Below are 21,693 nucleotides of genomic sequence, written 5' to 3'. Positions count from 1 at the left end.
TTCTCAGACACATCATCAAATTTTGTACATCTCGCCTGATACTGCTTTTCCTTGTTTAATATTAAAGACCAAAAGTCAACAATTAATTTGGCTCCAAGAGTAAATAAACTCACTCCTTTGGTAACTACTTGGTTTCCTGATCTCACAGGCTGGGCCCTCATCACGGGCCATAAGTGACAAAGTGTTTATAGCTGCAAAAGTTGACTGAACTTGGCTTCGAATGTGACTTGCAAGGATTAGGAAGTACAAAAACCTCTGATCGAGGCATAAAGAACAGCTTGAACATTTAGTCCCTGCACAGGTGCACAAAGTACATAAAAGGAGTAGCTTCTTATTTCTTGTGTTCGACATGTAGCATCTGTCATTACAGGGGGCTTCACAGGGTCGCTGGTCTGAAGCACTGACCTGACTTCACCACTGCCAGTCCTTTCCTCAGCAGCACCCGCTCTGCACGCTTTAACTCACACTGCTCCAGCTAAGACCCCACTCGGAATACACGGCAGCCAGCGGTGCTGCCTTATTTCGGTCACCACTGGGCACTGACAACCTACCTGATGCCAGCAGCTCGCCGATGACGTCCTTTTGGAGGAGCTGATTAACAGGGGCCAGGGGAAAATGGTTCATCATGCAAAACGAACACACGGCATTCAACAGGTTTTCAGAAGAGAGGTGGTGAAGACAAGCAGTCAGAGCACTAGCCATAACTTCTAGGAACCTTCAGGGGAACAAGGAGGAGTCAGCTTTCAAATATAAACAGAAGACAACGTCATGGCAGGGCTAGGGAGGTAGCACAGAACCAAGGCTTTAAGGAGCACAAAGAAAAGAAATAAGAAAATCAGTCATGCTATAAGCATTCACACATCTTTCGGGTTAGGTGGCTATTGTGTAATAATATATTCACTCAATAAATGTTAGCTACTGCTTTATGTCTTGCATAGGGCAAATGTTTTACAGGCTTTAACTCGTTTAATTCTTGTTAAAACTCTATGGGGTAGAAATTATTATCCTCATACTAAAGATGAGTAAACAGGCTCAGAGAGCTCATTAACTTGTCCAAGAACACTCAGCCAGGAAGTACAGAGTGGAACCCAAGTTGTCAAGCTCCAGAGCCTTTCACCCATTACGCTAGATTTTATCACGGGTACGTCCACAAGGCCAGGACACCGCTGCAGGTTATAACCAACGAAAACTCTCTAGCTATCAGTACTCTGAGTTAAGAGAATGGCGAGCCACTCCTCCTCCCAGAGCTGATGTGATGTGGTGCAATACGGCAGTCGGCACAGACGGGAGAGAGGAAAGGGCAAAGCTAGGGGAGCTCACTTGCCCAGGGTGACTCTGCTAATAAATGGCCCATACGCCCTCTGACCCCAGGTCAGTCTGACTCTTAGGCGTAAGCTACACATCATTATGTAAGAAAGAAAGGAACTACATGTGAAGTACTGTGTGAGCGCACAGGAAAGAAGGCAGACAGCAGCTGTGGGACTAGGAGAATCTCAGTAAGTGGAAAAGACGAGAAAAGGCATTTGAATTGAGCCAAGAAAGGAGCCCACAGAGCGCAAGCTCTTTGTAGCTAGTGAGACTGAGGCACCGACCCCTGCTTCCTACAGCAGGGCAAGCGTGCCAAGTCACAGAGAGGCTGTAGGGAAAACGTCCGAGACGCACTTCGAGGTCCTGCGGGTAGGAGCAGCCGGGCGCGGCAGGGAGTGAGGGCGGCCGTGGGGGCTAAGCAGGGCTGCAGGAGCTACAACAGGACGGGAACATTAAGGCCCTAGAGACCACAGTGAGGCAGTACTTACTAAACTGAGGCAGTACTCACTAAACTGAGGCAGTACTCACTAAACTGAGAACCGACTGAACGTGGAGGACGCAGCAAGGAAGGGCAGGGCCACAGAGGACTAAGTTTGGGGCCTGGGGGGTCTTCACCTCTCCCATCTTCTCATCCCACTCCTTAAGCCCAACCTTATGCTTCAGCAACTCCAAACTACCAGTCATTCCCTGCACAGGCTCGGCTGTTTCTTCCCTCCCTAACCTGAATACGGAGTCCCTCCCACTCAGAATGTTCTTTCCTGCTTACCTTCCCGTGGTTAACTCCCCATCTATCCATCTCTTAAGATCTGCTCAGGGACCACCTCCTCCAGGCAGCAGTGCTTGCATCCATCGGGAGGCTCCACTTCTCCAGGCTAGCGTCCTGGCACGTCCCTCCTCTATTCCACACAGCCCGTTTACATCTCTATCACGCCAATTTTTGTGCTATATTTAATTGCCAATTTATGTGTCTACCTCACCCATTACACAGAATCCTCTGGCAAAAACGACTGTGTCTTATTTATCTTTGTGCTAAGTACTCGAGTGCTTGGTACACATTTTCTGTACAAATCAACTTAAGTGAGGAGAAATGAGAAGAATGTTAGTGGAAAAGGATGAGTCAAGGATAAAGAGCCAGGGGCCGGCCCGGTGGCACAAGTGGGTAAGTGCGCCTGCTCCACTGCGGCGGCCCAGGGGTTTGCCGGTTCGGATCCCGAGCGCACACTGACGCACCACTTGGTAAGCCATGCTGTGGCAGCGTCCCATATAAAGTGGAGGAAGATGGGCACGGATGTTAGTCCAGGGCCAGTCTCCCTCAGCAAAAAAGAGGAGGATTGGCAGATGTTAGCTCAGGGCTGATCTTCCTCACACACACACACACAAAAAAAAGAATAAAGAGCCAAAAACTAACCGATTTGTATACATTAAACACATACAGCTTTTTACATGTTAATCATACCTCAGTAAAGTGATTAAAAAAATAAATCACTTTGAATGGTGTTTGGTAAATACTAAATAACTGACAAGAGAACAAGAAGAAGAAGAATGAGCTGACTTCCAGAACTGCTGAACTTGAGACACTTGCGAGGTCTACAGTGACCACAGGCAACCCACAGGAGTTCTGGAGCTCAGGAGCACACTCGTGACCAGAGGTGCAAACCTGGGGTTACCTAGAGGGCGAAGTACAGATCAAGGAGAAGAAACCAAAGGACTGAAATAAAGTCTAAATGTCAAATGTTTTCTTCCTTGGGTTTCAAGCCCAGGAAGATACTCTGGATTTCACACGTCCTCTCTCCCAGAGGCCATCACATAAATAAAATGACCACCGTACAGCATATGGACATAAAATGTGCTAAGCCAAATTTTCTCCCACCTCCTACCTAATCCATCTCTTCTAGTCAACTCACCTCCCAAATGCTTTCAGTTATACTACCTCCAAAACCTTTGCCATTCCAGTCGAAGACGCCATCTTCCTCTCTCCTCCTCCCTAGAGCACTCACTGGTACCTACCATTTACTGCCTTCCTCTGGATGTGCAAGACTCGCCTCCTTAACTGGACTAGCAAGGAGAGGGAACACAAACTTCTTTTCGATAGTCCTCAGAATACCAAATTCAGGCAACTGCACACTCATGGGCATCCAGGAAATTCTGACTGACTGATCTTGATCTAACCACACTCTCACTGCCCCCTTTTCTCCAAAGGAGAAATGTTGAGGTGGGCAGGTAAGGGGTAGGCCAGGTTTCTCAATCTCAGCACTACTGACATTTTGGGCTGGACAATTCTTTGTGGCGGCGCTGTCCTGTGCACAGCAGGACGTTACCAGCATCCCTCACTGCGACCCACTAGTCCTCTTCACCCCACTCTCCCCGGCATGAAAACTGACGTTTCCAGATAGTGCCACACGTCCCCTGGGAGAAAATCGCCCCCAGCTGAGAACCAGTGGGTTGGCTGAAAGCAGAGAAGACAGACACAAGCAAACGTTCATAATCCCCCCATACAATTCTGCTCCTCGTGTGTTTTATTGAATTCCCAACCTTTATGGGACTAGTTAGGGTTACCTTTGTTATCCCCCTCTACTTCCAGTATAACAATCTTACTGGACCAAGTTATCTCTTGGGAGGCCTACAGTCAGCTGAAAAACTCCCTAACCACACAGGTTTGTTCTCCTAATCCCATGGAATGCACGGGGCTGTTTCTGGAGTTTTCATTACCACTCAGCTTGACAATATTTGTCAAGAAAGTGTAGGAGGTTATGGGGCCCAATCTCATAAGAAAACCAAGCCAGGAGAGCAGAGAAAGGTGGAATCTGGGGGATGCTCTGCAACCTTTAAGTGCCTATTCTGTGCCAGGCCCCATGCTAAGTTCAGAATAATAGGAACCTGGGTCTGACTTGGGAGAGCTTTCCAAGTGAGGAGCAGACAGGCTCACTGACAAATAATCACAACCGTGTGTTGAGGTCCCACCAGAGATCTGTACTGGACACGACAAACACAGGGGCTCTGACGGAGACAGCTGGGGAGGGCACAGGAGCTGCAGAAGAGCGAGGTCTCTCAGGGTGATGGAGAGGACAGTAGGCAGTTGCCTTGTGGTTGGCTCAGCACCACTACCTGCCCAAAGGGATGGGCATGTGACCCAAACTTGGTCAATCAGATTTTCTCTTTTGGAAATCTGAACCTTGAGGATAAACCACAGGGACAAAAAGCAGCTGGAGTCAAGTCACTTGATGGCAAAGGGACGGCCAGTGAATCTTGCCACTGAGACCCTCAGAACTGCCCCAGTTTGTTCCTCCAAGGCCTCTGTGGAGGAGGCCTAATGAGAAATTTTTTTTTCAATCTAAGAACTTTTTTTAACCTAACAATTACTGTGTGCCAGGCACTGTTTTAAGAACCTGACCTAGGTCAACTCATTTAATCCTCGTAACAACCCAATGTTATTAGAAATGACTCATTTCTTAACCCCACTTTAATAGAGGAAGAAAGTAAGGCACAGATAAGTAACTTAAAAAAGTTAAGTAGCTAATGAATGACACAGCTGGGATCCAAACCTAGGCAAGACATCTCCAGAGCCCAGGCTTCTCATCACTCTCTAACCAAGGACATCAGATGTGCATTTGTGGTCTTGACTGAACACTGACTGACCTAGAGAGGAAGGAAAGAGGTCCCGAGTGGGAAGCAGAGGTACGAGAGAGCCTAGCACGTGCGAGGAGCTGCTGCATTCAATAGCAGAGACGCACAGCTGTGGTTGAAGATGAGAAGAGTAGCAAGCAGCAGTTTGGGGCCAAGTGCACAGTTGGGGTGAAAACTGAACAATGAACTCAGGACCTGAGGGAACAAGCTGGGAGAGTCTGAAATGAGGACTCCTACACTGAATTAACAAACATATCATAAGAACGAAGAAACAAACAAGACAAAGATTAGCAAAAATAAAACACAATGAAATTCTGTTTAGCTTCATAAATAAGGAATACTATGTTTTCGGTCTTGACATGGAGATGGCCAAGGATGTGTTCACCTGCAGTAATCCACTGAGCTTATGATGACTTGTAATCTTTTCTATAAGTATGCTATGTGGCAACAAAAAAGGAAAAAAGAACAAGTACATACTCTTGGTTCTGACGTTTGCAGAAGTGGTTGAGAGAAGAATACACATGTAGAATGGAGACAACGTTTTTCACGTTCAGGAAGCCAGGCTCATCTACTACTTTTTTCATGAACAAGTCCATCAAGCCAGGATGTCGGAAGCCAAGGTTTTCAAATAAAATGAGGAGGAGGAGAACCTTAAAAAAAAAGTGAATTGAGGGAAAACTTTTTAATAATTACAGAATGATAGAAGTAATTCTTTAGATCTCAAAAAATTTAAACAGCAATAGAATTGTCCTGATTGAGAGAATATTCCATAAAAAGGAACAATTATCTTGTCCTCACAAAATCTGTTCCAGTAATTCTTGAATCAGGTATTAAGTTAATACGCGACTTCTCATAAGCTGAGAACCAGGGCATACAATGGTTTCCATATTTCCATTTCATTTAAAAATAAATCCTTTCCGGGGCCAGCCTGATGGCATAGCGGTTAAGTTCGTGCACTCCACTTCAGCGGCCCAGGGTTCGCAGGTACGAATCCCAGGCTCGGACCTACGCACTGCTTATCAAGCCATGCTGTGGCAGCGTCCCACATAAAGTAGAGGAAGATGGGTACGGATGTTAGCCCAGGGCTAATCTTCCTCAGCAAAAAGAGGAGGATTGGCAACAGATGTTAGCTCAGGGCTAATCTTCCTCAAAAAAATAAATAAATAAAACAAAAAAAATAAAAATAAATAAATCCTTTCCTACATGCTTTTCAGACAACGGATCTGAAAACTACTTTAAATATACCTTCTCTGAGCTTTTCCAAAACGACCGACTCAATTTTAAACTGCTCCCCTTTCCAAACCCAGACACGTCATAGATTCTAATATATCAGAGAGAATTCAAAAATTTCTATATTCCATAGAAATTTCTATATATGAGAAGAAAGATGAAATACTATGACTAAATTAAAATTCCTGGCTCTCCTCTCATTTCCTTTTTGGTCCTTCTCATAATTAGTACTTCCCTTTCCAAAATCAACTTCCATGGCAAACTCAATATTTACCTTACCCTTCAAAGTAAACCGAACCTAGTGATCTAACACGGTTACCACTACTTCACTGCAACAAGAAGTTTTTACCAGCTGCTTTGTTTAGATGTTTACATACTAACACAGCCCCTGAATTTAAAGGCTCTTACTCTGGAGGAAACAAGCAAACTTTCCATAAATAGAAAATAGACACGATCACTAAGTAACGACATTTAATTCTTCAAAAAGCATAACCTTGTCACATCACCCACCCATCTTTAGTATTCTAAATCTAACAAAGAAAAAGGAGAAAGAAACAATCCTAATTATTCAGAGTACCATACAACCTTTTGAAAAAACAAACAGAAGAGCAAACTTTGGACACTATAATTTTTATTTCACATAGAAAGATGGTCAAAAGGTTGAAAAGTATAGTACAGGTAACTCCCTGACAGAAATGATAAGGAGCTAATTTCTCAAAAGTCAATTTAGTACCTGAATATTTTGGTATCTTAACTGCTATAAAGCTATAGAGAAATACTTCGAATGCTAAATGAATTAATATGCTTCTGAAAAGTTTCTGAGGCTTATTCTAAACTGCTAAGGCACTTACTTGTTTCAACTTCCAGATGTCAAATGTTGTAGCCACATAATCTGCTATTCCCTTGAAAAGATCTAAATTACGGTACCGGAGGTCTCTGCAAGACTGCAATATGTTGATCAATACTTTAAGAGGACACCCATGGATATTACCTTTAAGAATGAGTTAGACAAACAAAAATTACCAGGTGGTTTTGAATTAAGATCCAAGATACTCTATACTCAATACTATTGTTTCTTTAGGAAAAAACAGCAATGTATTTTGTTAAAAAACTACAGGCAAAAATAAAATCTAAGATCTAACCATATCATCAGATATTTTTCATATAACAGCAAAGTTTTTAAAACAAGCAAAACAAACATAGTCCAGAACAGTAGGTCAGACGCTAAAAATCACGTAAGAAAAGTCCCCCTTTACCTAAGACCATCCTGCTGCATTCATTCAGAAGTACCACAGAACGGTGATTCATGGTGGCCAGCACCTCAAACATGCGCTGGCTATTTAAAAAAGAAAATCTGTCTAATTCCCTCAAGGCTTTCATCTAAAGAAAACAAACAAATTTAATTTATCATTTGTGGAAAAATAAATGAAACTTTTATTTTTAAATAAAAAAGATAAAGTTCAAGCAAAATAACTCAAACAGATATACAGATGAAATATATATATATTTATATAGACAGATAAATATTCATCTACTGCTATTATCTCACTTCAGCAAAGTTAAACCCAAAAGCACAACAATGCCCTCCTAAAAAACTGACTTCAGGAAGTGACAGCAGGTCACAAGGAGCATTTTTTTCAAATCTCACCACTAGAGAAAATTCAGGTCTTTACCTCCAGCTTCCTTTTAAGAGTAACTGGCGCATCTTTTCCAACACATTTCATCACAGCTTGTAATGTAAAGACACGTTCTATTTTCCAAACTTGCTGATCAACTAGTATCCTGTAATCAAACACAATAAATACCACAATCCTAGAATCTTAACCAGAAGAGAAATCTTAAAAGTCATTTGGCCCAGCTTCTACTTCTACACAAAGAATATGAAGCCCATAGAAATGATCTACCTGCCCAACTGAGGAAGTAGTCAGTGAAAGATCCGGGACCCGTCTACCACTATTTCCTCTGACACTATTCTGCCATCTTTATGAATGAACAAATTGTATCAGGAGATTACAGTAAGACATCTCAAAGCATAGTCAATGAAAAAGGGAATTAAATATTATTCTCACTTACCTAAGACATTACAACAGTTGCATCAATTTCATAAATTATAAAACTCAATTATAAACTATGTAAATTACAAAACTTTTCAAGCCAGGCCAGTGTCATGTAAGCTCCACACGGTGCCCAAATAACTGTTATGAACTGAATACACGTCACTTCTCCCCCAGCCCACATCAGAACGACATTTGAAGATCAATTTAGATTTCAAAGTCACCCACAGCTTTTATGGCGGACCCTAAAAGAAGCATTATTTCCAGATTTGCCTAACCCAGAGGCGGGATTTTAAGTTTAATACGGTATTACAGATTATAACTTCCAACAAAGTCTCCCTCCACCCAAAGAAAGCAGCTCGGCTTGCATCCTGGGTTTTGAGATGAGCTGTGAGAGGAGCAGAGAATGCCACATGAAGAAAGCACACAAGCTCTCACCGCAATCCCGCATGGAGAGCGTCCACATTCTTGCATGGCTCCATGGTTTGTAGAACAGTTGACAAAACTGAAAGACATTTCTCATCACACTCATTGATACGCTCCTATTGAAACATAATTACAGAAACACTACAGATGATGAGCCATAGTCGACTGGTTCACCCAAGCAAAACCACTGAACCAAGGCTTTCAGTTAAAGGATTAAGTATGGAACCAATAACTCATACAGAGTCAGTCCACAATAAACAGCATCTTTGGGAAATAAAACGTCATATGTAGTGAATTTTCCAAATAACCAATACACACTTCTACGCATCAATACTTTTTACATTCCCCATTATCACTGAAAATCCATTTGACATTGACTATATTCCTCTGCTTCTGAAATAACTGTGTGTGTGTGTGTGTGTGTGTGTGTGTGTGTGTGTGTGTGTGTGTGTGTGAGAGAGGAAAATCAGCCCTGAGCTACCATCCGTTGCCAATCCTCCTCTTTTTTTGCTGAGGAAGATTGGCCCTGAGCTAACATCCGTGCCCATCTTCCTCTACTTTATACGGGATGCCACCACAGCATGGCTTGACAAGCGGTGCGTTGGTGCGCACCCGGGATCCGAACCTGCGAACCCTGGGCCCCCAAAGTGGAGCGCACACTTAACCGCTTGCGCCATTGGGCTGCCCCTCTGAAATCTTTCATCAAACATAATTTCTACCTCTTCTTAGGATTCAAGGTCATCATGAAGACAACAAGTGCAGCAATATAAAAGGCACTCAGGCACACAGGGCAGCTTGCCCTGAAGACTCTCAGACAGCTGCACCCTCATAATTTCTCTGCATCCCTTCCTGGGTGTCAAACTGTAACATCAGCTGTGAACCTTCTGATCCACATCTGCTGTCACATGTTACCACCACTATCTGGGTCTCAAGGGGAGCCCCAGGTCCCAGATCCTTCTTCCAGGTCCCTTGGTTTAGGGTACTAATTCAGACGCCAGAAATGGCAGTGGGCATAATTTGGAAAGTGAACAGCAACAACGCAGCTTACCGAGAGCTCTACAATTGAATCACAACTAGTCCATACACCTCACAAGAGTAGCTGTGATTGCATCTGAGGAAACAGGCCGAAGAGGAAGGCGCTTTTGCTACAATTACATGACTAACAAGGCACAGAGTTTCAAGTCAGAACCAGATAATGATGAGAAACGGATAAGGCTGGAAGAAAAAAAAAGTCTCATTCCCATGGGAGGGTTTCCGTAACAATTTACAAGATTCCATCCATATCTGTTGTGAAAGGAAAGACCATGTGGCCCTGTGTTTGAATGGCAAACTCACTGATGACATCCTGTCCTTTCACCTCTAGCTAGAGCCTTTACAACATTCCAACAGCTCAGGGGGACACAATCAAACACACAGATATCCTGACTCCAAATATCCACTGCTCAGGCCTCACCGACGCAGGAGCTATGCTGATGTGAGTACCTGTCCAAAATCTAGTCAGAGCACCCCTGACCAGGTAAAGTGACTTACTGTTCTCACTTTTTAATAACTATATAGGGAACACGGTCTACCAAATAAACATGGATATTGTGTGGTTTAAAGACACACACACACAAAATAAAAATCAGTTCTTGGTTGAGGACTTATGGAAATCACAGTCATGTAAAAAGTTAAAGTTAAAACTTCTCTTATACCTATGAACCCAATTCTTGAATTCTATAGTAGGACAGGATATATATCAGATCATCCTCAGGAAATTCCTGTCTTTTTAAAAATTATTTAATTACGATATCTTTGAGTTTAGAAGTCTGAGGTGTCCACTCTTAAAAGGCAAATAATTACTTTAATGAGCTATCTTTTCCTCATCATATCTGGTGTCATTTCAGTGACATCAAACAGGACACTGACTCCCTTGTTTGAAACTAAAAGTGGCTCCTTCACCCAACGTCATCCTTCTTCCAATGCATTTTCCAATCATACAGTGATCTAAAAACACAAACTCTGAGCATGTTGACCCTTTGCTTAAAATACTTTAGTGGATCCCCACTATAGGACTGCCTATAGAATAAATCCAAACTCCTTAGCCAGGCAGAAAAGGCTTTGATTTGGCCCCTTTTTTTTCCAGCCTCATGTCTTCCCACTACACCCTAAACCCCTCCTCCTTGACCACCACAAACACAACTTCCTCCCCACTCCCTCACACACAACCCCAACATTCTGTACTTCAGCCACACAGAACTACTTTCAGCTCCCCAAACTTGCCAACTTTCACTCTGGGATGTACATGCAACCTTCTCTGCTTGAAACACCATCCCCTTGGCTATCGATTCTCTCACAAACTGCTGGTCATTCCTTGGATTCAGCTTAGACATCATCTCCCACTGGGCTTGACCCCTAGTTCTGCCATGGACTAGGTGCTGGTTCCTTCACTCAGCAAGTATTTATCAAGAACCTACAAACGGTGACATTAACAGTAATGTGACCTTGGGCAAGTTACTTAACCTAAGCCTAAACTTCCTAATCATTACTAAGATGAGAGTAACAACACCTATTTTAAAAGGCTAAACTGAGCATTACAGGATTCAAACTCCGCACATATCTCTGCATCAAACACTAACCCTGTATCCTCCTCCCTGTCTCCTCTTCCCATCATGAAGGTCTTCTCCTGACTAGGTGGGAAGCCCATTACACACTCTCATAAGACTCTATACTTTCAGGGGCCGCCCCAGTGGCCTAGTGGTTAAGTTCACGTGCTCTACTTCGGAGGTCCGAGGTGCACGGTTTGGATTCCTGGGATGGACCTATACACGGCTCATCAAGCCATGCTGTGGCAGCGCCCCACATACAAAATGGAGGAAGACTGGCACAGATGTTAGCTCAGTGACAATTTTCCTCAAGTAAAAAGAGAAGGATTGGCAACAGATATTAACTCAGGGCCAATATTTTTCTTTCATTGCCCTGAAAGCTCTATGTGGCCATTATTTTGTTCACAATTGTATTCCCTTATGCTCAGCAGTGCCTATAACATAGAAAATGCATAACTCATTAAAGGAATGTTGCTTATTTTTGCAATTGCATACAAAATATCTACCTTCCCCTCTAGACTATAAGGGCAGTAATCATGTCTTCTATATCTTTATATCCTCAATGACAAGTGCAGTAACTGATACACAGTTCACACCCAGTAACTGTTTACTACACAAATAAACAAATCCACTGGCTGTATGACTTTAGCCAAGTTACTTAAAGTCACTAAGTCTGTTTCCTCATCTGCAAAACTGAGGTAACATCAACCTCACAGGGCTGTTGAGAGGATTAAACAAGATTATGAAAGTCAAAGGCGGAGGTACTCAACAAACGTTCGTTCCCTTCCCTTCTCTCCTTCCTTCACCTACCCAATCTTTCCTTGTATATTTTGTCTCTCTCATTTTAGCTTATTACTTACTATTTTCAACTCTGGAGAAGAAAAATGGGGCAAGCTTTCATAAATTTCCATTGTAAAAGGAAGGAACGACCTAGCTCACTTAAGGTCTTCAAACCATATATATGCAAAAACAAATACACAGGACACTATCACTCCACTGACAGTCTCTTCCAAGGAGGCTACATCTCTTTCCCCTCACTCTTTCAAGATACCCTACGCCAAACCAAGTAAAAGGCTGTTAAGTCTCCCTTTGTTTTTACCTGCACCACTCTCAGCAAAGTCTGTACCAACAGAGTGTTCTGAGGAATTCCAAGCTTCACCACAGCATGAAGACTGAACAGCAGGTGGTCACAGTGCATGATCTTGGCTTCTCTCATCACTTGTTCACACAGCTGGTTAAACGCTGGGTGGTTAAACATCAGTTGTTTTTCAAAGTACCTCTGGTCATTGGACATCCTTTTGGCAATTGTCCACATTGCTGAGAAATAGTTACTACTAGGAAATGTAGGTGCTTTGGAAAATGTATCCAACACATCACTCAGAGAATTACACTCCTGAGACAGTTTTCTAGAGTTGACAGGGGTTGGTTTTGTTTCCTTGATGAGAACATCTTCACTGGAGGCCTCATGATGAAAGTTTGTCTTCTTCAATTCATTATCAGAGTCAAGGGAGTGTTTAGAGTCAAAGGACAGTCTTCTAGGACAAAGCACTCTGTCAAGGGTAAGCACTGTCACAGTCCTTACGCCCTTTGTTTGAAAGTCATCTCCTGATTTAAAAATTAAGGCATTCTGAAAGAGACATCTAACAGACGCTTGCAGTCTATTATCAAAATTATTTAAGAGAAGGTTTCTTGGGTTCCAGTTTGAATAAGCAATTTTTGGTCTGCAAAATCCCAAAGGACACAGCCTCACAGTTCTGCTGGTTGGAACTAAAGTACTGAATTGCCTGAGGTTCCACATAAATGAACCTGTTCTGTTACTCATTTTGCTATCCACTGAAACACCGCCAAACGGCTTTCAAGTTGTCAATATGACACAAACGTGGCTTCTACGAGTGAAAGAGAACACATGCCGTCGTCTTCCTGTGGGGGAAGCGGTTAGGAAAGGAATAAAAATCAAAGCAAAACTTTTACTTAAAGAAAGGAAATGCGTTTAACAGAGACTAAACTGGGAACCCACGGAGACATTCAAGATTTACCTGAAAACGGTAAAACTACTGCACCAGCGAGGGCGTCCTCCACTCCTGCCACAACGTGCACACGGCCTCAAAGGAGCAGGTTACGCCGCAAGTTGCCGTTGTATAAAGGAGCTTAAAAAGGAAAAAAAAAGAAGGGGATTTTTGGTTGAAAAGTGTTCCCACAGAGCTCCTCCGCAGAAACGGATTCTAGCATCACCTTTGAGAAGTGTTCAAGGAAAATTAAGGGTTTAACGTCGATGGAGACTGTCTAACACGAGGATTTCGCACCGGCTGAACCCGGACGATGAAGAACAGGGACTTGGACAAGGAGACCGGCTCAGGAGTGGCGGCAGCAAACTAAGGCGACGCCGGCCTGTGGCCGCGCCGGGAGGGAGACAACCGCCAGCGTCCCTGGGTCTCCACAGCGCCAGGAGCCCGTCCTTCCGGAGCGGGGCCCCCGGTACCACGCCACCTCCCTAAACCAACGCCGGCAACTCCCGAGACCGGGCCCCGGAAAGCCAGGAGTCTAAGGGGCAGTGCCGCCAAGGCTCCGCCTGTGCCCGTCCTCCACTCACCTTAGGCCGGGACCCCGTGGTTACCAGCAGGCGCCGCCATGACAGCGTCCCCGCAGCTGCGCGTATCGCGAGATCGTACGGATCCTTCATAGGTCAAAAAGCCTACGTTCGCGGCGGGTGGAGAAGGGCTGTCTCAGAGAGGAGAGAGCCCACCTAAGAGGGTGACTCGTTTTTGTAGCTGCAGGGATAGGAACGGGGCAGACCGCAGAGGTTTTAAATGCAACGTATGATCACGTACCCCCACACTGGGCGCCGCTGGGCTCAGCCTCAGTGCGCCTGCGCCAGCCCTCCGCGGCGGGGTTGCTAGGAAACCGCGGTCCCGGCGGCGGCGGCGTCCCCATGGCCAAGTTCGTGCTCGCGGGTGAGTGGCTGCGCCCGCTCGCCGCCCGCGCACCGCCCCTGGTCCGGTGCTGGCGACTCGGGACCCTGTGTGGGCCACCGCAGGCTTGCCGAGGCGTTCGCTGCGCAGTGACCGTCTGCAAGGCTGCGGACAAGGGGTACGGTAGGGGAGAGACGTCCCTGCCCTCCAGGAGCTTCCAGTCTCGGGGGTGCAGGAGCATGTGAACAAGCAGTTTTGCTCCGGTGTGATTAATGCAATGAAGGAAACGTGCACAGGGATCCGAGAGGTGTTACAGGGCTGCTCTGTGAAGGTTTGGGAGAGGGAGGCCATTCCAGATAAAGGCGCAGAGCCTAGAAGTCTCACGGCCTAACGGAGGAGCTGGAGACGAGGAACGGGCTGGACCGGGAGCCTGAGCCAGATCCTTGCGCCTCAAGTGCACTGAGTAAAGGTGTTGAACTGTGTCTTTTTTTTTTTTTTAAAGATTTTATTTATTTATTTTTCCCCCCAAAGCCCCAGTAGATAGTTGTATGTCATAGCTGCACATCCTTCTAGTTGCTGTATGTGGGACGCGGCCTCAGCATGGCCGGAGAAGCAGTGCCTCGGTTCGTGCCCAGGTTCCGAACCCCGGGCCGCCAGCAGTGGAGCGCGCGCACTTAACCGCTAAGCCACGGGCCGGCCCTGAACTGTCTTGAAAGCAATGAGGAGTCACTGACAAATTTTAAGCCGGAGAGTATCCTTATTGGGCTTGCGTTTTAGGAAGCCCACCTTGTCAGCAATGGAGGGGAAGGATTGAAAATGCGGCTGGCATCCAGAACGCCACTGAAGAGGCTTTTACTGCAACGGGCTATTTATTGCACTTGCCTCCTTCCCTTCTCAGCAAGTTTCTTAAAAGAGTAGACTGCTCTTCTGTCTGCAGGTCCTCTTTCCCCTCTGTCTGGCTTCTACTTCTGCCTTCTTACAGAAACGGCCCTCACCGGAGTCACCAAGGACTCACAGAAGCTGTCCAGTCCTGTCTTATTTGACCTCTTTGATGCGTTAACACAATTAACATCTCCCATCTGCCTGAAAATCCATTTCCTTTGCTTCTTTATTCATTCAGAAGAATATTTTTGAGCACTGACTGTGCTAGGAAGACAGACAAAGAATGTTGCGTTTGTGGCAGGGGCCGGGCAGGGTTCTATAGGAGCAGTGGCCGTGGCGGGGGACCTTATTTAGTCAGGCAAGGCTTCCCAGAGCGAGTGATGTTTAAGCAGAGACCTGACAGGTGAGAAAGAGTTGGCTAGTGAAGAGGAGGTAGGAAGGAGGAGCGTGATTGGGCAGGGGGGGGTGGGGCTGCAGTGAGGAGAGCTGGTTTGGTGATGGTTGAGAGTCTACAATAAGCAGGAAGTGGAAAGGTTTAGTAGGATTGGAGCAAAGAGTACAAGGAAGAGCGTTTCGTAGGCTGAGGCCAGAGTCAAATGATGGAGATTCTCGTGAGCCATGTTCAGTCCTTTAAACTTTGGTATCCAAAGTACATGGAAGGTTTTGGGAAAGAGAGAACATAATCGAATTCGCATTTTATCTGAGCGTTATCTCTGCAGTGTGGGAAGAGGAAGACTGGATGCCAAGAGCCCTGTTAGGTGCATAGTCCGGGAAGGAGATAATGGAGGCCTGGCCTAGGATCGCAGGCAATGGAAATGGAAAGAAGTGAGTGGGCTGGAGAGACATTAGGGAGGCAGAATCTATAGAACTAGATGTCTGGTTGGGTGGAGGAATGCAATTAAGGGAGAAGAAAGAGTTAAAATTATTCCCGAACAATGGTGTGGATAACTGGATAGATGAGGAGTCATTGAAAAAAAGCAGAAGAGTAGGCTAATTCTCTGGATGCTGTTACTACTCTTAGATAACGGGGTAGGTGGACATAAAGAGCATAAGAGAAGGAGCAGATTTAGTGAGGGAGTGATGGCAAAATCCGCCACAGACGTGCTGAGTGCCTATGAGACATGCAGAAGGAAATGAAAAACTGCAGGAGGGTGTAGACATCTAGATAAGGAGGCAGGTCTGAACTGCAGAAAGAGATTGCTGCTGGAAACCAAGGGAGTGAAGGAGATTGGCCAGGAAGGATGTGTAGGGTATAAAGATAAGATGCCTTGCAGAATGCTGACCTCTTAGGGGATTGATAAAGGAAAGGAAAGAATACTGGAAGAGTGCTGAAGATACTCTCACCGCAGCGGGCGTTTCCAGACAGAGAAGGGGACAAGTGCTGCCAAGGGGCAACAAGAAGAGGATCAAAACGTATCCATTGGATTTAGTGACGTTGAGGTCCTTGGTGACCTTCTAGAGAGTTGTGGGAAAAACCAGATTGCAAGGGATGAGAGATTACGGAAGTGAAGAACTGGGGAGGCAAATGTAAAGAATGCTTTCAAATTTTAATAGAAAGGGCAGGTGGAAGGTAATAGCTAGAGGGGGACATCAGCTTTTTGTTGTTCAGAACAGGAAAAACTTAATTTTAACTTAAGTGTATTTCAACATGATGGAAAAGGGCCATTAGAAACAGAGAGGAGGCGCTGGAAAGAGAGGATAAGCAATTGAGCAGAATTGATGGCAGTCCTGAAGGCAGCAGAGGGTGGTATTCAGAGCATAAGTGGTGAGCTTAGACCTGGACAGGAGGTGGGGTCCCTCTTCCACTGAATAGGAGAAAGAAGGCAAGATGAGCCCAAATGCACACAGGCTTGTAGGTGTGATGGCCTAGATCACACCTGGGGCTGGGGATTTCCTGACTGATGCCTTTTTGAATGATTTGCTTTCGTTTTTGTAAAGTAGAAAGCAAGGTTATCTCTTATCTTCTGATAGTGGGGAAAAATATTGGAGAAAAGGAAGAGTTTTGAAGGAAGTAGACGAAGTTTGAGAGAGTAATTGTGGAGAACAGAGGAGAGTGCTGTTCTGAGAGGCAGGTGTCTCCAGACAGAGTTGAGGGCCATTGCGGTTGGTGACCTTGAGTTTGTGATGGCGCCTCCCTGCTTGGCTCTGCCACGTTTCTCCAGGGGTGCCTCGCAGAGGAGACCAGGCACAGAAAAGGCAGGTGATTGGGTTCATCCAGGGTGAGAGGCTTTTACCAGGCTGATTTGCCAGAAGCACAGTGGGACGAGATAATTTAAGAAGTGAGTCAGAGAGTGTTCTGAATTCGTGAACCAGGGATTTGCACTAGATGGGGTGCTGATAGACAGGGGGATAAGAGGGTTGACGAATCAGAAGTTGCTGTGAGGTGGACAACTGGTGGTTGGGAGTAACTGGGCAGGACTGCTGCAGAGAGGCCACCGCACTGGGCCCTGCTCCTCCTGCTGTCAGACACCCAGGCCCGCCCACTGCGGTGGCTTTAACCGCCTGTGTGGAGGTGGCTGCAAAATCTGCATCTTAAGGCCTTACGTGGGGCCTGCACTTCAGACTTATAGGTGCAGCCACCTGCTGGTCATATCCATGTAGATATGACCACTTGTCATACCTAGTCCAATCGCACTTGTCTGTAATTAAACTTCTCACCCATGGTTTCTCTCTAGTAAGTTCAGGATCACCTACCCAAGCCAGGAAAGAGAAGTTATCCCAGACTCCTCTCTCCCTCTGTTTCCCCTTCCCCCATACTCCCTGCACACGTGTCAGGTCCACACATGTCAGATCCACACGTGTCAAATCCACATGATTTACCACGTTCCCGTTCCCCCATACTCCCTGCACATGTGTCAGATCCACACGTGTCAGATCTGCATGATTTGCCACCTGTCCTCCCATGCTCCTTGCACATGTGTCAGGTCCACCCGTGTCAGATCTACGTGATTTACCGCCTCTCCTTCTCCCATACTCTCTGCACATATGTCAGGTCCAGAAGTGATTTTACCCCCTTCCCCATACTCCCTGCACACATGTCGGGTCCACACGTGTCAGATCCACATGATTTACCACCTCTCCTTCCCCCATACTCCCTGCACACATGTCGAGTCCACACATGTCAGATCCACACATGATTTTACCACTGCTCCTCACTTCACACTTGCCCTTTAGTGGCTACTGATAAGTAGTCCAGTATTAGTAGTTCAGGCTCCCTCAGTAGCGTGGCAGCCCCCCAGAGGAAGTGAGGGCTAGCATAGCTCTGGAGGTGAGCAAATCTTCAGTAGGCTTTTTCCTTTCCACATTTTATTAAGATTCTGACCTCCTATGAAATTTGTTTTATTTTTACCAATATAATGAAAATCAAAAGTTATGTGGTGGCAGTTTATACTATAACTGTATGTTATAAAATATAACAAAACTGTATGATTAGTTTTGTAATTATATGGCATATACTTATAACTACATGATAATTTCTGTGTGATGAAAGAAAACGTTGCTAATTTGAACTCTTTTAGGTAGAGCAGATTGCCAATATTATGCTAAAGCAGAACTTCTGGCAGACTATTTACAAAAGAACCTTCCTGATTTTCGGATACATAAAATTACGCAGCATCCTCATGTTTGGGAGGTAAGAAGCCTTTACAGTTGTTAAACTCACACACGCATAAAAATGTGTTCTAATTTGATTAAATATTACCTCGTGTATCAGAAGACTTCCGGTAACGAATGTTCACGTACTCCTGACATTTTAATGCTAGTAAAATAAATCCTTTACTTATCAGTCTAAAACATTTGCATATTTTTTTCCTGATACCTAGTAGAACAAATGAGCCCCTAACGATAAGTAGAATAATTTGGCTGTGTTTTCCCCAAGATCCAGGTAGCTTAGATTGCACTTTCTAACTTCATTCTCCTCCACATTGGTTTCTAGTGACATGAGGGACCTATTTATTTGAAATACCCTCCTATGGGTCTGTGTTTCCCCAGAACCAGACTGAGCTGGAGATTTGGGTGAAGGAGTTTCCTTTACTGGGGAGCGCTCTTGCAAGCAGCATCCTGAGAAGGATGAGGGCAACAGGATTGGGCAGCAGGAGAAGAACTGCCATACAGCTGCAACGAGGGCCCAGCTGGCCCTACAGGGAACTCTGAAGCCAGGATGGCCCTTCAGAGATACCCCAAATACAGGCAAGGGGGCTGGGCTTTTGTACTCCCACAGCTAACAGTCACTAGGTGCGGGCTGCCCCCAGGGAAGGGACTTAACCTTGGGAAAGGGAGCTTCCTTCCGCTGAGGTCAGTTCTGGAGGGAGACGCAACGCTGACCCCTCAGCAGCCAGTACCCCTGGTGGCGGAGGACACAAGTGCCTTGGTCATGCAGGGGGTGTGGACCACACATGACAGGACCTGCTACATCTGTGCCTTTCGGATCCACACGCTCCTGTCGTTAGTTCACACCGCCTGGGGACGGCTGTCCCAGGATTCTGAATGGCATCTCCCCCTGGGGAAACCTTCCAGAAGGAGGTTGGTCCGTGACCAATCACCTCCACTGCGTGTCGTTTCAGGGCCATCAGTGACACTCATCACCTCTCTACTGTCCATCACAGAGTCCCTCACCCCTGCTGCTCAGGTGACTTAGTAGCTGTGGTGACCTACACTTGTATCCTTGGGAGTCGGATCCCCAGTCACCACTCCCTTTTCAGGATGTGACTGCTGCACTTGTCCACATACTGTCAAACTTGGGCGAGGTATTACGGCAGATGCCCCAGTGGAGCGCCTAGACTCCAGGCTTCCTTCCTGCCTCATTGGGTGGTAGCTATCCTGCGTGCTGCTCATGGGGCCAGTTACCCTCCAGGGTGGTGACTCCCGTCCTGCCTGCTGGTCTCCTGGCACAGGAGCTCAGAGTGACCAAGTGGCAGCCATAGCTTAAAGTTGAATGGGACTCTTCCTGATAGAAATGCCCCCCACCCCTGGGGTTTAGAAACTCCAGACCCACAGAGTCTAGGGTAAAGGGGATTTGGAAGTACAAATTCCCCACATGCTCACTGGGAGTAGTGGTAAGCAGGGTCACTCTTAATTCCACCCTCGGTTCCTGGATTCGCGTATCCTACCTATAGAGGGCAAAACACTATATTGATTTATGGTGTAAATTGCATCCTGAAGGGTGTCCCCTCCTTTCAAGGTATCAGTCTTCCAGCTGGTGCCTGCACCTTCAGTGGGGATTCCATCCCTCTATCAGGCTGCTAGGTGGTGCCATGTATGGTAGGGCCAGTGGACCCCTAGTTACATGCCCAACACTGCGCAGCCTTTACGGTGGGTCTCTTGGTTCAAAGTGATGTTCCGCAGGATCCCCTGTTGGTAAGTTAAACTTTTTGTAAGCTCTTGGACAGGCTGCTGGCCTGCCCTAGAGGCAGGAGGGGCAGTTCTTCGCCCAGAATGCATGTTGACTCAAATCAAGATGAGTCGCTGCCCTTTCCGAAGAGGAGGGCTCCAGTGTCATCAACTTGCCGCCAAAAGGGATAGTGCCGTTATCAGGGGGTCAGCGTTGGTCTCTGTTGCCAGCACATGGTCCATATAGTGGCTGCAATGACCAGATCAGCTTTGGTGAGTGTAGTTCCTGCTCTAGGGCCACTGCATAACCTCTGTCTCTTTGGTGACCCCATGGTGCCTCCAGCTGTTTAAGTGATCTTGCTGCTGAATTGTTGAGCTGTTCTTTCACAGTAGATATTCTCCGGTGGGCACTGCCCCCAGCCTCTTTTATTTCAAGATTCTATCACACCTGTTGCCGGGTTCTGCAACAACCCTGCCCCGGAATGGACAGCCACACTGGGCTTCTCCCCAGTGAGTTCCTGATCACCTGAGTGACTGTGGTATCCTTCAGGCCCTTCTGGAGATCAGAGTTGACTAGCAGGTCTCCAACCCTCCACAGTAGCGTATCCGCTGGAGCATGCCCATTTCTCTAAGCTTTTTGATCCCTTCCTCCACTGTCTTCTATGGCAGTTCTGGCATTTCTATTTTGTTTCCTGTGAGCCATCACTTTCTCCAAGCTCCGGAGAGCTATCCTTGCACGTGTCATCACTCTCTTCTGAGGTCCTTGCAGGGTGATTGCTCTTGAACTGCAAAAGAGTGATTCCTATTGATAAGTTCTACCTCGTCCAACTTTATGTTCCGCTCTGGATTCAGCACCCTCAGGTCCAGTCCTCCACATATTTCCCCAGCCCCTGCCAGGACAGCAGCATGCCCTGCTTGGGGCTGCAGGTCCTTTGGGGTGGAGTCCCTTCCTCCATAGGCCCAGCACTTCACTGGTCAGGCTGTGTTGTGACCGGAGGGACGATGGTGGAATCCTCACAGCAGCACTGTTTACTTTCAGGCAGGGTAAAGGCAGAGAGTCTTCAACATCAGCAAGGGAAGTTTGTGTCTAGGAGTTTATTTGTAAGATAGCCCCATTACACACACCTCCAAAGACGAGAGGGCTGTCATGGACTTTACCGGTGAGGATGTTGCTCTGTCTCTGCTCAGCTCTTGTCATGGGGAGGCTGGTCTACACAAACCAGATAATGATGATTTAAACTGTTTCTAATAAATATTATCAGAAATCCCCAGATAACTTTTAGCTTATTAATTCAGTCTGAATGGTATAAATTATACCCACATATTTGGAAAGCAGTATCAAATTTG

General features: G+C 46.0%; 2 protein-coding genes across 7 annotated transcripts in view; one reads left to right on the top strand and one right to left on the bottom strand.

Annotated features, from left to right (window-relative positions):
• The window catches only part of FASTKD2 (FAST kinase domains 2), a 31,303-nt gene extending 17,265 nt beyond the window's left edge, over positions 1-14,038 (bottom strand). Inside the window, exons 1-9 of one of the 5 annotated variants that reach the window (XM_058549696.1) lie at positions 13,818-14,038; positions 13,264-13,374; positions 12,327-13,147; positions 8,655-8,758; positions 7,836-7,944; positions 7,419-7,542; positions 7,014-7,153; positions 5,410-5,582; positions 552-715 (exon numbers count right to left, since the gene is read on the bottom strand). In XM_058549696.1, the coding sequence (XP_058405679.1) occupies positions 552-715; positions 5,410-5,582; positions 7,014-7,153; positions 7,419-7,542; positions 7,836-7,944; positions 8,655-8,758; positions 12,327-13,049 (1,537 nt within the window). In that variant the 5' untranslated portion in view covers positions 13,050-13,147; positions 13,264-13,374; positions 13,818-14,038. Of the gene's footprint in view, positions 1-551; positions 716-5,409; positions 5,583-7,013; positions 7,154-7,418; positions 7,543-7,835; positions 7,945-8,654; positions 8,759-12,326; positions 13,148-13,263; positions 13,602-13,817 lie in introns of those variants that run through there. The other 4 variants (XM_058549693.1, XM_058549695.1, XM_058549694.1 and 1 more) reach the window with 4 other exon arrangements.
• MDH1B (malate dehydrogenase 1B) overlaps positions 13,690-21,693 on the top strand; it is a 29,992-nt gene continuing 21,988 nt past the window's right edge. For both annotated transcript variants that reach the window (XM_058549700.1, XM_058549699.1), the window contains exons 1-2: positions 13,690-14,178; positions 18,537-18,649. In XM_058549700.1, the coding sequence (XP_058405683.1) occupies positions 14,157-14,178; positions 18,537-18,649 (135 nt within the window). In that variant the 5' untranslated portion in view covers positions 13,690-14,156. The remainder of the gene's footprint in view (positions 14,179-18,536; positions 18,650-21,693) is intronic.

This window comes from Diceros bicornis, chromosome 10 (assembly GCF_020826845.1).
Source record: "Diceros bicornis minor isolate mBicDic1 chromosome 10, mDicBic1.mat.cur, whole genome shotgun sequence".
NCBI classification, from domain to species: Eukaryota; Metazoa; Chordata; class Mammalia; order Perissodactyla; family Rhinocerotidae; genus Diceros; species Diceros bicornis.
The sequence above is the reverse complement of the archived record's forward strand: the minus strand, read 5'-3'. Positions and strand labels throughout refer to the sequence as shown.